This window comes from Eufriesea mexicana, unplaced genomic scaffold (assembly GCF_001483705.2).
Source record: "Eufriesea mexicana isolate 0111107269 unplaced genomic scaffold, ASM148370v2 scaffold598, whole genome shotgun sequence".
Lineage (NCBI taxonomy): Eukaryota > Metazoa > Arthropoda > Insecta > Hymenoptera > Apidae > Eufriesea > Eufriesea mexicana.
The window spans coordinates 338,606-356,630 of record NW_016908752.1 but is presented as its reverse complement, the minus strand read 5'-3'; the positions used below and the strand labels follow the sequence as shown (position 1 = coordinate 356,630).

At 26.1% G+C, this 18,025-nt stretch overlaps 1 protein-coding gene across 1 annotated transcript; it reads left to right on the top strand.

Moving 5' to 3' along the window:
* Positions 1-1,052: 1,052 nt before the first annotated feature.
* Positions 1,053-7,686, top strand: LOC108545999 (uncharacterized). Its single transcript, XM_017897905.1, is given in 6 exon segments — positions 1,053-1,073; positions 1,075-1,465; positions 1,872-1,939; positions 2,064-3,071; positions 3,288-3,617; positions 4,915-7,686. Coding segments are annotated over 6 exon segments (4,302 nt in total). The 3' UTR covers positions 7,399-7,686.
* Positions 7,687-18,025: the final 10,339 nt, after the last annotated feature.

Genomic DNA, 18,025 nt, shown 5'->3' with positions numbered 1-18,025 from the left:
GCATCACTATCAGACATATAGTTCCGAGGATAACAGTCGATTAACAGAAAAATGGCGACTTACCCACTCATTACTAGTGACACAAATATAGTTTTAAAATTTATCAAATTAGTTTGACAAGAAAATGGTAAAAAAACATATAAAATAGTTTAAATTAATTTATTTAAGATGTAAACTAATTATATGCATCAATATTATTTGCAAACTTGAAGGCATTAAATATTTATATTCATCTAATATAAATAATTATTTTTCTAAAAAGGAAATAATTATTTTATTTTATTTTATTCATAATTATAGGAGCTTCTATTTAAAAAATGTTTACCTTTATAAAATTTAGTAATGATTAATTCACCATATTAATGAATGTTTATTCCACTAAAATATATATAAATATGCATAATAGTTTTTATCTTTTGTAACAAACGTATTTTAAAAACAGAATATTTTCATGCTTTAAATTATTTTTTCTTGATATCTTTTGTTTTAAAGAAATATTCTATAATTTTACTGGAACAAGTATTTAATGAAAATGCAATGAACGAAAAATATATGTATGTAGCATAATACAATATAGTCCATTATTAATATTTATACTGTTTATTTTAAATTTATACCAATCTTCTAAAAAAATAATTATCAGTTTAGATAGAAAAAATAATAGTAACTTACGAAAATCATGTTATTTAAATTTAAAAACGATTTTAAAATTGCCGGTAAAATTATATATCCATAATAAATGTCATTTATTTTAAAATGTACATAACATTTTGTATTTAAGTGATTATTGTTATACAATATGCAATCTATACGAGAATTATAAGCAATACATGGTTCTTTATAATCAAAAAATTACAGACAAAATAAGATTGGGGATCGAAGATTCCAATAAATAAAAATGTTCATGGTACCTCTATATCTACTGGTCTTACCCCTACTCTTTATCCGATTTCAGACGAATAGAATAAGGTCTACTCAAAAGGCGGCTAAGAAATATCCAATCAAATGTTGCGTAGTATCGTTATGTTCAGGACGTCGCTCACAGAATCAAGATGGCATCCGAGACTGGTACCAAGTATCGTGTCAAATGAACGGTGTGATGTAAATAATACAATTCAGCAAGTATTTGAACCATTACAAACGGAAACAACCAGTGTAAAAGTGTCGAGAGCAACGTGGAATAGTGTTATTAAAGAGTCAAACGAATTTTCGGACAATTTCGCTTTGCATTCAATCAGGACGCCCACGATATTCTCTACAGCGTCATCGTTTAATACAAACACGGAAGGGAACGAATTACGGAAAAACGTGAATTTCATGAGCTCTTCTGGTGATGTGGAAAAACGTATTAGCTTTAAAATTGCGGTCAACACTGAATTACGTACATCATCCTTCGAATCGCACAGCATGTCCAATCAAAGGAATGATCTGGATCGTGTTACCTGTATTTCTGAACAACCAGACGGTAATATCATTTAACATTATTTGGCATCATACATATGCTTAAACTCTTATATTTATTTTATTTAAAAAGTGACATATTGAAAAAGTATATGTGATATAAAACTTTTGTTGATATTTATGTCAGTGAAACTATTGTTTATTGTTATTTTAATAGGTTACTAAAACAATATAAGAATTTAAATTATAATTTATATATATTTATAATTAATTTAATAATATTTGTTAATAAATATTTAATGTTAAAAATATATTATTTTTATATGATATTTATATTTTATATACCTGAAGCAAATTATTTTTTGTATTTTTTTATTAAAAAAATCTCCCTTTCATTTTCTAATTGTATAAAGATTATAATTAATCAAATTTAAAAGTTTATATTAAAAAATAAATATTGTATATTATAGAAAATCCAGATCACTGCAACAATGAATTAATGAAAACATTAATAGAACCAGTTCAGCATGCTATCCATGTATGTATATTTATTGTTTATAATATTTGTATGAAAATAAGTTATGAAACATAATTAATTATTAAACTTATAACAAATTTCTTATAACTTATAATAAATTTCTATTTATGTTTATATTTCTTAGGTTGATTTAGCATGTAATAAAGATACAACAGTATCTAGTGGGCTACACACATTATCAAGTAAACTAGAAGGATGTGTAAGTTTTGAACATGGCAATACCCCTCAGTTAGGAGAAAGTCCTCAAAGTAACGGTGAAGTAATTAGTAGTCCAAGAAGCCCAGATTATCCTCCAAGAGTATCTGATAGTCCAAATAGTCCAAATACAACACTCCCTAGTAGTATGACATCACCAATTATGACTTCAACTATTGTAATGGATACAGCAAAATATGATTCAGAAAATACAAACAATTTAACTGCTAAAGTTAATAAGAATCTTTCTTATTCATTTTGTGAACAACTGGAAAAAGCTGAAGAACAAGTTGCTGTTACACAAATAAAATCAATAGAAGAAGAAAAAACAGACAAGATGGATACAAGTCATAGAGATATAAAATCAGAACTTATTGAAGTAAAAACAGAATTGGTAGATTCTCAAGAACAATTAGGTATAGTTAAGTCAGATTGGGCTGGTGATAATATACCTACGACAATGATTGATCGGACAGATACCGTACTGTCTCATGATAAACCAATAAATTGTATTGGTACTTCATCTTCAAGTTCCCAATCTAAATCGTATTCATCTTCAAGAGAGAAACGCAGTAAAGAACATAGTGAACGACGTTATTGCTCGCGATGTTATAAACGTAGTAAAATAAAACGAGCAAGCATTGGTGTACAGTGTAAACGAGATCGTAGCATAGTTTCATTAAGCAGTAAGCCAATGTCTCATCCACTTTCAAAATCTACGAATGAAAATCTCAGGTTAAACTTGCAAACAAAAAATTATAAAATGCTTCACAATACACCAGTTAAAAGTGAAATATTAGAAGGCCTAAAGTACAAGAAGTTCATTCATATAGAAACTTATCCTAATGGTGGTGCAACTGTTGTGCATATGTATCAAGATGAAATTGATACACTGTCTCATGAACAAATAGAGGAATTAGCTCAAGAATATTTCAAAGTATGTAAACATAAATATAATTTAAGAAGTTATGTTAACAATAGTTGAAAAATATCAAATAATTACATTTTAATCTTATTTTATGTCTGTTATAATTATTTTAGAATAATACATGGTGAATTAATATGACTCATTATAAATGATTTTAAATTATGTACAATATAAACTTACCATTGTATAAAGTAGTAAGTACATAAAAAAATTTCAATATTGTAGGTAGTTTTTGGTGAGGATGAAAATGGCAATGCGTATCATGTTATGGGAATAGTACATAATGCTGCAGCATATCTCCCTGATCTCTTGGATTATATGGCAGATAATTATCCTACGTTAACTGTTAAAAATGGTGTATTAGGAAGAAACAGTGATATAGAAACTACAACTATGGTACAGTACAAAGAACAAGTGTGTAAAGCTTATAGCAATGGTACTGTTAGATATGGACCTCTCCACCAAATAAGTCTTGTAGGCACTGTTCATGAAGAAGTTGGTGGATATTTTCCAGATCTTCTACAGAAATTGGAAGAAAATCCATTTTTAAGATTGGTGAGTATCAACTTTTTTCAAAAGAAATATATTCCAATATAAATAATCAAGTAAATCATAATCCAATCACTGAGGAGGTAATTTCTTATAACAAAATAAGTCAAAAGAATAAAACACGTTTTTTTTTTTTTTTTTTCATTTTTTATATATTTTTTTTTGTCAAATATGACTTTAAATATAAAATTACTAGTTATTACACTTACACTTATACTATTTGACTAAAGTAAATTTGTAAACAAATAAAAAAGTCAACCCTTAATAATGCTAATGTTTTTAAATTGAATACTTGTGTAAGAGTGTAAGTATTCTTGAATTACAAGTTTGTTCAACATATGACTTTCTATTATTGGTTTCAGTTATTGATTAGCATATTAGTAATCAGTAATTAATAATATACTTAAAAAACCTTGCCACTTTGCCATTTTAAAAAAATAAATTTTCAATAAAGATAAAATGTAAATATACAGCATAGAATATTTGATTCTAAAATATTACTGCAACATATCTTTTTCTTTTTTTCCCATTGATATATTATATTTGAATTTTATAAAAAATAAATTACCTCTATTATTAAAAAATATTCTGAACATTTTAATGTACCATAGTACATCAAAGTATTTTATTTATCTACGTAAAGCGTTTAGCGATAGAAAAAGCAGAAGAGTATTTCATTATAAAAGGAAAAAGAAAAATATTTGTGTGAAAACTAAGGAGACTAACATTAAAAAAAAATAAATATCTTGCAACTATGCCAGTGATTATGACAATGGCCTAACTCATGTATGTTTTGCTTTAAAATATTCGAAGTTTTGTGTTTGAAAAAGTGAAAAAAATTAATTTTGATATAATCACAATCTAATGATTCTAGTCTTTATTGCTGTTGCAAAGATAATTTTACATTATTGTAAAGTAAATGTAGTATAAAATAAATGAAAAATTCATTTCTGTTATATTCTTAACTTAGGCCACTTTTATAATGATTGGAACGATTATAAATATCTCTTATAAGTTTATTGAGTTAAAATACCATAACACACATACATATAATTGAAGTAACTCCTAGGGATATATATAAACATGAATAACATGAGTAAAACATGAGTAGGTAAAATTCTTAATAATTTAAAAGTACAAGTAAAAAAATTTTTTTAGCTACAATGTAGAGCTCCTTAGCATAAAATAAAGAATTTATGATAATATGAACAATATTTACACTGGTTATACCATAATTTACCAAACATTTTATATGTTTAACATGAATTTATGTTTACATAATTTTTATTGTTGTTTATTTTAGACTATGCCTTGGGGTCCATTATCTGTTGTTAAGATGGATACTCCGCAAGAATCAAATGATGGTCCAATTTTATGGATCAGACCTGGAGAACAATTAGTTCCAACAGCAGATATAAATAAAAGCCCTTATAAAAGGCGTAGAACAGGCATTAATGAATTACGAAATCTGCAGTATTTACCACGTCTTAGTGAAGCACGCGAGTATATGTTTGAAGATCGTACCAAGGCACATGCTGATCATGTTGGTCATGGATTAGATAGGATGACAACGGCAGCAGTTGGTATATTGAAAGCTGTTCACGGTGGACATGCTTCAGAATATAACAGAATTACAAAAGATGTTGTAGCTTTCTATGCTGGCGATTTTCCTGAACTAGCCGAAAAATTGCAGTTAGACCTTCATGAACCACCAATATCACAATGTGTACAATGGGTTGAAGATGCTAAATTAAATCAGTTACGTAGACAGGGTATTCGTTATGCTAGAATAAATTTATATGATAATGATATTTACTTTTTACCACGTAATATAATTCATCAATTTCGAACGGTTTCTGCAGTTTCAAGTATAGCGTGGCATGTCAGATTGAAACAGTATTATCAAGAATCACAACATAATTCAAGCGTTAGACATGGACGTGTTGGAAACGAACCGTGTCACCGTATAAAAGAAAAGAAACCATTGGAAACCGTAAATATAGGAGATGAACAAAAAGAAAATACAAACCGACAACGTATAGAGCAAAAACATTCTATTGATTCACTCGAAGAGAAAAAAGCAAAAGAAAGGGCTGCTGAATATCAAGGAAATTTGAAGAAATCAGATCATCATGGAAAGCGTAAAGAAGATCGTAAAAATAGAGAACATACAAGACATTCTTCCATCTCAAATAAAAGGAAAGATTCTACAGAGAATAGTGACAACTGTTCGGATCTTTTTAATAATAAATCTACAAAAAATAGTACAATAGAACAAAAACAAAGCAGTGAAAAAAGAGATGATAAGAGATCTGAAAGAAGACATGAAGACCGTCGACGATCTAATGAAAAATCATCCAGTCATCACTCTCACAGTAGTAGTAGTAGTAGCAGCAGCAGCAGCAGTAGCAGCAGTAGTAGTAGCAGTAATAGTAGTCACTCTGGAGAGAAAAAAAAGTATGATTGTAGTAGTCATAAACTAGATCACAATCGAAGTCATCACAATCGATCTAGCAGTAACAATACATCAAGTAAAGAAAGCATTTCAAATGTCACAGAATCTAAATCTTCGAATAAGTTTAATACTTCGGGATCTACGTCGAAAGAAGATAAAAGACGATTATGTTCATCAGAGGTTTGTTTGGAAGATGAAAATTCTGATTGTAATACTGTTATTCTTGAACAAACTGTATTAGCACAACGACAATTGATAGCAAAAACTTATGCTACAGAAGTTGTTGACAAAGCTTTAGAAATTGCAATATATAAATCAAAGACTGACGTAGAGGAAGTCTGTCAATCTTTACGAACTGGTGTGGCAGAAGCTTCAAAAGAAATATTAGAAAAAATTCATAAAGAAAGTTTTGAAATCGCTGAACAGAAGTACAAAGATGATAAAACAAAAGTAGAACGATATTGTCAATTATTGGAAGTGGAAACTACATTGGCGTTCACATCAGAAAAGGAATGTGCAACTGAAAATGCAGTGAAAGCATTAATTGAAATGGCCGAAGATGAAGCTAAAGAAAGATCAAAAAATGAAAAAGTTTGTGTATTAACTACTGCTAATTCATCTGAAGAAAGTTCAGTACCAACATCGAAAATTACTAATTCTTCCTCTTGTTCTTCAATTACATCTACATCTCCATTAACCGAAACTGAAAGACACAATAGTAGGAATGGTAGCAGTGATGAAAATTTATCTAAACTATCATCTGATATGCATACAATGCAGTCAGAATCTAAAAGAAAGCATAGAGATGATAAAAGTTCTAGAAATCAGCGGCATAAAGACAGAAGAGATCGAGATAGGCGTGATAGAGAACATAAGAGGCACCATCATCGAAGTCCTCAGTGTAATAAGTCTGAGAATAAAACAGGAGAAACTAATAATAAAGAGGATTCATTAAAAATCCTTTCACTGCCCAAAGATTGTAACATTTCTAGTAAAAGTACCGATCGTACAGATAATAAAGATAGTGACAAAAAGTTGGAAAAAAGGCGAGAGGGGCATCATAGTCATGGAAGAGATGGACAGAAAAAGTCATCTAGTAGTCGTTCATCGAAAGACGACACAGCGTCAAGTCGTTCTCATTCATCGAGTTCGAATCACAAAAGAAAGTCAAATTCATCTGAGGAACATAAAGAGTCAAAGAAAATGTGTGTTGAGAAGGATATTGTTACGACAGCAACAGCGGATCCAAATTCTCTCGGCACTTCGTTAACTCTGATAACAGTGACAACAGTGGCTCAGTCAACAACGACAAATACTGTCGTATCAACGTGAAAAGGTGAAAATTATCTTAAGCTGTAGTACAATCTGCTTATTAGAAATAAAAGTCCGCACAGTCGAGCATATATGCCGACAATCTCATATGTGTGGACTCTAACTGATTTGGGTATAGTATATTTACATTATATATCCGAATTTACAGAAATATGAGACGCATACCAAAATACAGAGTATCATAAAAATGTGTCAGACATCAAAGTAGAAATAATTGCCACGTTTTATGCAAAGACCAGTTAGAACTGTTACTAATTGAGAATTTGCTACATCATCGTTTCCATGCAATTCTACACGCCTTAGTCTTAGCAAAAAAATTGAAACTGTATAAGTAGTATTATTGTGTAAAAGCACTTTCTAATATTGAATCGCAAAAATTATTTTGCTATAAAATCCTCAAGCGTCTCATATATTGCTGAGAGTGAAAAAAATTAAATAAATATTTATAGTATAGGTGACCAATACGATATGTACAAACAAAATTTGTACAAACTTGTGATCAGATATTCGATTGGCACATTAGTGCTATACATTGTATATAGATTAATACATTGCTCTATTCGAAGAATTGTGCAGCGAATGTTGTTGGAGCTGTATACATATGTACATATACAAACGTATGTACATATGTGTGTGAGCCACGCGTATATGTGTGCACATGTATAATTTTATGCATGTTTATATACACATGCTATGTGTGTGTGTGTGCGCGCGCGCATACGTGCGTGCGTGCGTCTGTGTGGATACGTATATGTGAATATGTATATATGAATATTTGAGGAAGAATATGGAAATGTAAATTATTTATAGTTTCATTGAACATTTTCCACGATTTAAAGATTTTTATTTACTTTAAAATCTTACTTCTTTCATTTATAAAATTAAGCTAAAAAATAAACTCAGTAACCGGTCTAATAAAAAATTGCTCTGATATGTAAACTACTTAAAATTCATTTTAATGATACAAAGAAAAATTATATCCTACAGTGGTTATTAAATCAGAAAAATATAATGTTGTACTAAAAAATGTACATTAATTCTTGAATGATAAATAATTTGACAGTAACGTACAAATACTGGGTCACTTTGACTTTTAAAACAACATTTTATATTAAATTCTGATGTTGTTATTTCTTCGAAATACTTTTTTAACAATATCAAAGTAATTTATGTGACTAAACATATATACTGTATTATGTTTTATATGTACAGTATATACATAAGATAAAATTTATTACGTCACAAATATGTTGATAACTTTATCATTCTAAACTATATATTGTATCATTGCCAAACAAGTATATCTGAAACATAATTGTAATGTAATTACTTTTTTTATGGAATTCACTGCTTCATTCATTGTAGATAAAATATCTAAAGGCTTCAAACATTATAATTAGTAATTTTTCTCTGAAAATTGCAAAATTTTTCATAAATTGTATATACTCTATATAATTATGAATACGTTTAACACTTTAAATACTGGAATGAATACTAGCTATAAAATACTTTGTTTCAAATAATATACTATCTACTACTAAGTAGATACATGTATTAGTTATAGTGATAAAATCTGATTCCACATTAGTTGATTGATATGAACATTGGGTCAAAGTGACTCGGCATTTACCGGACGAAAATTAACGAAAATCAACGCGCGTCTTAATGTCTACCATAAAAAATCTGATTGTCGTAATATATTTTTGGCGAAACTATTAAGTGCTAGTGTTTTATATTTAAAGAAATTTTATTTATACGACAAACTCGATGAAGATGGCTTCGATAAGAAGCTCAATGTATATGTATATTTAGTCTTACTGTGTCATATACGTATAATTAATATTTAGTTTAATTAGTAATTAACAATTGATACAGCGAATCGTTGCAACAACAAATCATAATACTTTCTGCACTCGGTTAGATGTATAAAAAAATTTACCTGTATGGGTAAAGTGCCGGTATGTGGTCATGTAGATTTGTGCATACAGAACACTATTTAACAGTAGAAACTGTTGTAAGAAATTAATATTCGTATAAGTTAATATATTCTGTTCTATAAAAATTATAATTGGCCTATTTAACTTTATTTATGTCTAAAATTAAAAATTATTTATACAGATACTAACTCTTGGAAAACTTTAGTTTCTTATTAGTAATAGTGAAGCATTAGAAAAAGAAGAACATTCGAATGATTTTCAGATACAAAAATTCTTTTCATTAAAATATTAAACTTTGTATAAAATAGCATTCTACTCTAACTAAAGGTTTTCTAATAATCAATCATTGCTATAAGTACATATATGTGCATTACTTAACAAATGTGTTTGGGTATCTTCTTATTTTACGTAATTTGAAAACTTCATAATATTTCAGAGGAAAATTTTAACTAATCATTAGATATAGGTATTTTGATCTTCACTTTCAACTGCAAATTTTTTTTCAATAATAAATAAAAAGATAATATACAATATATTTTATAAAACGTGGTTTATAGTAAAAGAGTAATAAAAAATTCGTTATAGGTTAATAATTTTAAATATTTCATTTATTTGGGTGAAAAGTTTATGTACTGAATTTATTTATTGCTTAAAAATTTGAATTTTAAAATACTCAATATTTTATGAGATACCTAGAGTAGTTTGTATATGATATCATTGATATACTTTATATTATAGATGAATTTGCCGATTATAATAACAAACTTGAGTTATTTTGTAATATTTCTTTATATTCTTTTTTGTTTGTTTTCTTTACATATCAGTATATACAGTGCTGGTTGTGTTACTATTTCAAAGTTATTGCGAATATTTGTTTAATTTTAAGTTACTTGATATCATTTTATATGTATCAAGACATAAATAATATCAATAACATTACACATCAGTTATTATTAAGAACAATATACAGTGGTTAAGTTATATTTGTGTGATACATTAAATTCATACACAATATTAATGTAATCATTTTATTTTTGAAGATTTTAAGATTCTTAGATTCAACTAACTTTAAAAATATTTTTTACATGCCTGTATCATGTGGAAACTTTACTTTTTTTCTAATTTAGCACAATAGTATATATACATATATATACATATATATATGTTAAGTGATACAAATTTTGTAACACAGATTGAATTATAATTATAACATAATACAATAACAAACATCAAAACTAATATTAATTTTAATACTATGAAACATCTTATAATTTTTTAATAGAATTGTTAGAATTAAAAAAAAGATGAGATTCGTTTATTTATGTTTCTTACATTACATCTTACAAATAATAGTTTATTAATACTTTAGAGATATATTAAAGATGTTTTCCTAAAATATATACAAACTTTAATTACTGTAAAATAATATAAACACTGAGTGAGTTCACATAAATTGGTTGCTACTTCTTTAAATAATATATTTTAGAATAACTGCTAGAATAACACAATAACATTTTATATAAGAAAGACATAACAAACATAAAAGACATGTCAGGAAGATTAAATAACATTTTCTTTAACCACTTAGTACTTTGGTTCTTTTCAGTTAGTAATAAACAAAGTTATTATTTTACTTATTTATTTATAGAGCAATGTGTAACTAATGTTATGTTTCTTCTTATCTCTCTTTGTGCTTTAATTTCTTAAACAAAACGGATTATAATGTGAATAAATATACTTGTCTGTACTCTTGTCTTATTTTTCGTAAGTATACATATATTATACGATCTATACCATCGACAGGCATATAAAAAGTAATGTAAAATAGTTATTGTAAAAAAAAAATGGTTATAAAATATCTTATTAATTTTATATTAACAAAAATTTATTAATTTAATAATTTATTTAAAAAAACAATTTCAAGAACGTCTATTTGTCAACATGATAATTAAATCGAAAAGTCTAAGAAATTGAAAATAAATTATGATTCGTTTTAATGTATTTTATGTTATCACACATGCTAAAGAAAAATTTGTCGAAGACGTACTTAATGTAATCGTCTTTCAAATTGGACCAAATTAAAACATCAAGATATTTAAGTACATAACTCCGTCATAAATAATTAGACATTCGGAAACAATCGCAAAAGTCTTCTCACTGATATAATATATTATAATGATTTCTTTAAAAGTGCTTTACCATGATAAAAATTACATTTCGACGAATTGAAATTTCGATATACAATAATTGAATAAATATTTGTTTAAAAAATACATTACATTTCATTATTGTAAAATATTTTAAATAAAGATTAAAAATTAATACAATTTATCAGTTATACATTACATTATTTGAAATTAAATTCAAATGAATTTATATTTATATTTACAAACATATATTTATATTTTGAAACAATTTTTTATTTACTTAAATTTAAAAAATAAACATTACACGATATTTCATATATGAAAAAATTTATATATATACTTATTTAACAAAATATGTTGTATCGAAAAATAGAAAAATCATATGTTTAATCACAATAATATATTTGGTTGTAGAAAAATGGGAAGACTTCTATGATTGTATCCAATTAAACAAGATTCGTATAAAATTAAATAATACAGGTGCTAAACATTGAATACTGTGGACTTTAAGGTGCCTTTAGTCTATTCGTCGCAAATTACTATCGTTAATCAATTTGTAAACCTCACATTTATTTCTACTAGTTAAGAAGATACATCTAGAATATACACTTTCATCGTCTGCTTTAATTGCACAAATTTATACATAATTGCACTTATTTTGTTTCTGAATCGACTTTGTTCTTGAAAATGGGTGGATGGAAAGAATAACTGGAAACACATATAAATGATTCTCTTTAACTCGATATGTGTACAGTAATCATTATCTGTGTAAATAAATGTAAGAGAAAAAAACAATATTCAAGTTTGTTTTATACAAAAAACGACTGCTCGTGAGATCAAGCTATTCGTAATATATTTATCAATAAATTTGTATTACAATACAATAATACGGATATAATGTTGGAAAGAGTACGAAGTAAAATAAATGTTGATACTTAACAGAAATATAGTTTATTTTGATATTTAAGTATTATTCGAAATTAGTTCGGTATAGCACTACATTCTGACACGACACGATGTTAATTATTTCTTTTAAAATAAGGATAATAGAAATCTAATACATTGAGGTATTATTATATATAATGGCTTATTTCTTCCAATCTTTTATTCGATATAAAATGTTACGTATTGAGTGATTATTAAGAGATTACGAACTTCAGTCGAATTAATCTTGTTTTCATTATAATCCAATACTTATAGCTTTTTAATCATTCTTTAATATTCCTTTCTTATTAGATGTTATTGCTTCCGGATACGACATTGAATGAGACAACACATTAATGTTCTCTATTTATTTAAAATAAAGGTTATTTGTGTATTGCTGCTTCGAGTAATATAACGAGATCGTAAATTGTATCTAGCGACGATCTCGACTGATGCCGAAATGATACTCGATAGGTGTTGTCGATATTCAGGACCGTATATAGTTCACAGTCATTTAACGACCAGTTGTAAAATGAAAAAGTTTTTGATTAATTTTTAATCCCGACTTAGTTTATTAACTATTACTCACTGTCAATTTACTACGATTAAATTCTGTTTCTTCGAAAAATTCGAAATGACTTTCACCTTTCCTAAAGTATTGTCAATACCCATTAAAGAGAACCTATTCTGAATTAATATCATACGGCATTGGTCAACGGTCGAGCTCTTTAACATCTTTCTGAAATTCTTATTTCGAAAGTTGGAATATTTGTACTTTTATGCTCGATTTTATGTTATATTGTTGAAACCAACCATACGTAATGTTATAGATAATTAAAGTTCTATTTCATTACCCTCTTATATTCGTATGTCGTACATTGTATAAACATAAATATTCAAGGTGGTATAATAATTATTAACCGATTCAATTTACATGTAATTTTCAGAATACATTCTTTAAACTGAAATTTAACATGACTACTTGGTTATTTTTATTTTTATTTTTTACCACATATCTTATCGGTTGTATGACGATATATTTCATGTTTTTTTAACCATAAGATATCGTTTCGAAAAGTCAGTTAATTATTGGAACCAATGGATCATTGAAATGAGCAAGAAGAAGTATGTATGTACGTGTAAAATTGCAAAATCGACAGTAATTTCTCTTCTATAAATGTGGTTTCATTTCTGGAATGATGTGATATAATTAAAAATATTTTAGATATCCTATTGAAATAATCTTTAATTCTTAAGGCATTATGCACTAAAAGATGAACGTTTTTCATTTTTGCGATACGTATACACACACGTATAGAATATTATATGCAAATGACGAAGACACATATAGTGGTGATTTGAAAGAATTGCTTAAAAAGATTTGAAAATATACGGAATTGAATTACTCTGTATATGTGTAAATATCCATCAACTTTTATGTGACATACGCATAAACATGGATAAAGAATGACACAAAAATTAGATACACACTTGTAAAGAAATCGGTACAGGGGATATACATAATAGTTATCTAAACACGCTATTATATACGATACAATATATTATGTTAATCGTGTAAAAACTTGTACAAAATTATGAATATAGTAGTATGTAGTTTTACATATTATACCTATCACATATGTAGAATTCATTTCACATTGAGTTTTTAAAGAAGAAAAATAAATTACTTTTGGTGAACCATATTGATCTATTATTTTACGATATATAAATATTTATGTGATTTTATTCATTTATTTTCTGTTTCGATTAATTATTTAAATCTAATAAACCACATGAAATTACTTACAAACATTTTAAAAACATATTTTGAACAAAATGATGCTTCATGTATCACATGAAACTTATTGCTATCAAGGATATAATTAATTTTTCATTGTTTCAATTTTTTATCGAAATAGCAAAATAATCTTAAATTTTTTCACCATAGTATATAACATTTGTTCTCTGAATTTAAAAGGATGAAAAATATTCGATTAAAGAATATTTCGATAATTATTGGTTAATAGTTTTTTATGGTTTTTTACTTTTAATAGTTTCTTATTCAGTATACGATATTTTTTTTAATTTCACGGTTAAATGCTACGTATTAGAGTTAAGTATATAACAAAATTAAAATAAAAACTAATTATTCCATTGTAAGTTCCCCATGATATCAAAGAATTTTTACTGAAAATGTTTTCAAAAACATTTTATAAATAACTTTATATAGCAGAGTAGTATGACTTACCGTGTATAATTGTCAGTATTTTTTATCTTAAAATAACAAAAATATATGTTAATGATATTCATTTGCAGTATAATATATAAAAATTGATGTATAACATTTACATATACTAAAAGTGTAAAAGTAATGAAAGCATTTTGTAGAATGTCGAAATATTATATTTTAATTGAGTCGTTCAAAGAAATTTAATGATAAAACTTTAAAGTATTTGTAGCAGAATTTTTTACTTTGGTATGCGAACTAGAAAAATTAAATTATATTAGTGGTACTGATTTTAAATTAAGCTTAAAAAAAAGGTTGAAAAAGAGAAAGTTTCGGTTAGTTAAATAGATTTAACATGAACATGAAATAATGAACTGTATTAAAAAAATAAACATTTGTCTTTCTTTACAGGATCGATGAAACGAACAACTATTTCTTGGTTAAATTGCAACGAAGAAAAAAAATGGATTCATATAACTATGAGATAATGACTAATACTAAGTTAATAATTTGTGACAGGAGTCTCTAACAATAAGTGAGGAATGTGTACCCTTGTGGCCTACACCATGTGATTCATAAATACAAAATTTAATGCATAAGTACATATTTATATATATTCTTTTCTTTTTATTATGTATAAAACATTTTAAATATGTTTCATTTTATTTACATTGTTATTTTATAGTTATAGTTTTACATATTTGTCTATCTAAGGGATTCATCAGTTATATACACATTTACAGTTTAACTGAAACATAAAAAGTTAAAAAGCGTGGATTTATATCAACTATAAAATTAGTAATTTATCTAAAAGGATTTTATTTTGAATTTGGTGATATATACGATATTAATTAATAATAAATTATAATGATGTGTTGCAGTTGAAATAGAATTTAGTATTTCAAATTATATTTTTCGGTAAAATATTTGTTAAATGATTAATTATGATAAACTTAAACGAAATATTTTTATTTCGTGTTAATTACTGCCTAGAATAATAACAGGGAATATTAATTAATATAATTCGAAATTAATTTCTCATATTCTATTAATTTAGTACCAATATATTACCATTTATATTATTTTTTTTCTTTTTCTTACTAATTCTTAGCAATTTTAAATGAATTTATTACTTCAAGGGAAAATAAAAGATTACACAAATGATTACTTTTTCCAACAAATTTTGGTATCGACAGAAACCTTTATTTATTAGAAATGCCACACATTTGGAACTTACAAGTACTGTAATTCATTAATGTACTTTTGGTTAATGAGCTATACATTTTGAATACATATACAATAAAGAATGAAAATATTACACTATGATATATTATATTGTACAGATGGTAAAAATGAAATTGTTACTTTATTATACTTTATTATATTCTTATTCTTTAAGTATTGTAAAAAAGCAAAAGAAAGCAAAGTTTGATGTCATAGAAGAATTCGAATAATTTGCTAATTTAAGTTATAGAATTAAAGTAACAGTTTTTTTTACAATGATTTAATAAATGGTTGGATAACCTTTGTGTTTAATAATATATTATAAATAGTTCAATACATGTTTGATATATTAAAAGTAGCGATGGATTTCCCAAAATTCAAGAAAGTTTCGAGTTTTAAAACTCGATATTTTGCACCTTTTCGTGATTTGAAATTTTTTAAATCTAAGTAAACAAAATATAAGATCGATAACAAAATTTCAATATGTCAATAAAGAAAGATGTAAATTAGATCCAAAAAGGTTATGAATATTAGCATTTTTGAACAAAAATTAAGAAATTGGTTTAGATATTTTTCTATGTAGTTATGTTTTTGTTTGTTTTATTTAACTATGACTATGTTGTGTCAAAATTTTTTCGAGACTTCAGTTCTTGAAACGAAATATTATTAAATAAAATCAGCATTTGGAGTTTTGAAGATTTTAAGAATATCGAAATCTTACGAAGTTACAAATTTATATTTTGACAATTTAAAAATTAAGTTAATTAAAAATGATTTTTTCTTTGAAAATAAAAGTCTACATTTTCATAATAATCTATTTTAATAAAATAAAGGTAACACAATGTACATACATTCAACAACTGAAATATTTAAAGCGATATGGTAAATGCAGTAAGGAGAAAATCCTAAGATTATATTAGTAAAATTAATAATAGTTTAACTATATATACAATATTTATATTTCATTTATTCGAGATATGGACCGTGCTAGCATTAGTGAGTTAAATAAAAAATCGTTTTAAAACTGTCATAAGTAACAAAAGACGAATCATACGTCATATTGAAACTTCATTTTTTTAATTAGTAGTATTTTTCACTAATATTATACGTCACTTATGCAATATTTTTATGATTAATACTCATATATTATAATAAATGTATCGTAAATACTATACATAGATATCATTCAATTATTTTCTAATTTTACCCATATAATTTTAAGAGCTCCTTATTGCCATGATATATCACTATTATTTCAAATATTTCAGTGTGATACGAATATATATTTTTTTAAAAACAGCACATGCACATGCAAACGTTTGAATACTTTTAAGTATGAGTGTACATATCTGGTCTGTGGAATCAATGTCGCCTCTTGATAAACAGCAGTACCTCATTTTCGCATTTCTGTTTTTAACAGTCCTTTATATTTATATTATGAATTTAATACTTAAGAACAAGTATTTTATTTAAAAATTATAACTATATTATTTTTTATATTGTCGTTTATGAAAATAAGATTTTAATTGAGTTTATAGACCGTAAGTCTCCAATTCGCACTTAATGTAGGCCATGGTAAGTACGGCCTAACCTACTATTCGCTTTCTACATTTATATGGTCTTTTGAGAACTGAGATCTTTTTTCTTATTTATTGCATTTATTTAACACTGTTCATTTATGTATATGATTGAAAAACGTTTTTGATTTCTCTAACTAAAAAAGTATATCCTAAATACTAACAATTTTTAGGTAGTCATTTCAAAATTCCATTTTCATCTTTATATTGTTTAACAATAATGTAGTATGGACATAATATATATATAACATATATAGTATGGATTAATACCACACTAGATATATGGAAGTTTTTGTACAAAAATTGTATAATTTTTTGTATGTTTATTGAATTTTCGAGATTTTAAGATCTCCAGTTACTAATATGGCACGTTATACTTTCATATTCTTAGTAGAATAGTGTGTGTTTGGACGATATCAATGACACCCAATATAAAGAATAATGTCCCTTTTTTTATCAATTCGAATTTATAGTGATAAAGGATGTTTGAAAAACTATATGCTGTAAAAAGTTAAGAAATCATAGTAAATGATAAATGTAATAATTAATTTTATTCTTTTGGAAAGGCTATTAATATATAAAATAATTTAA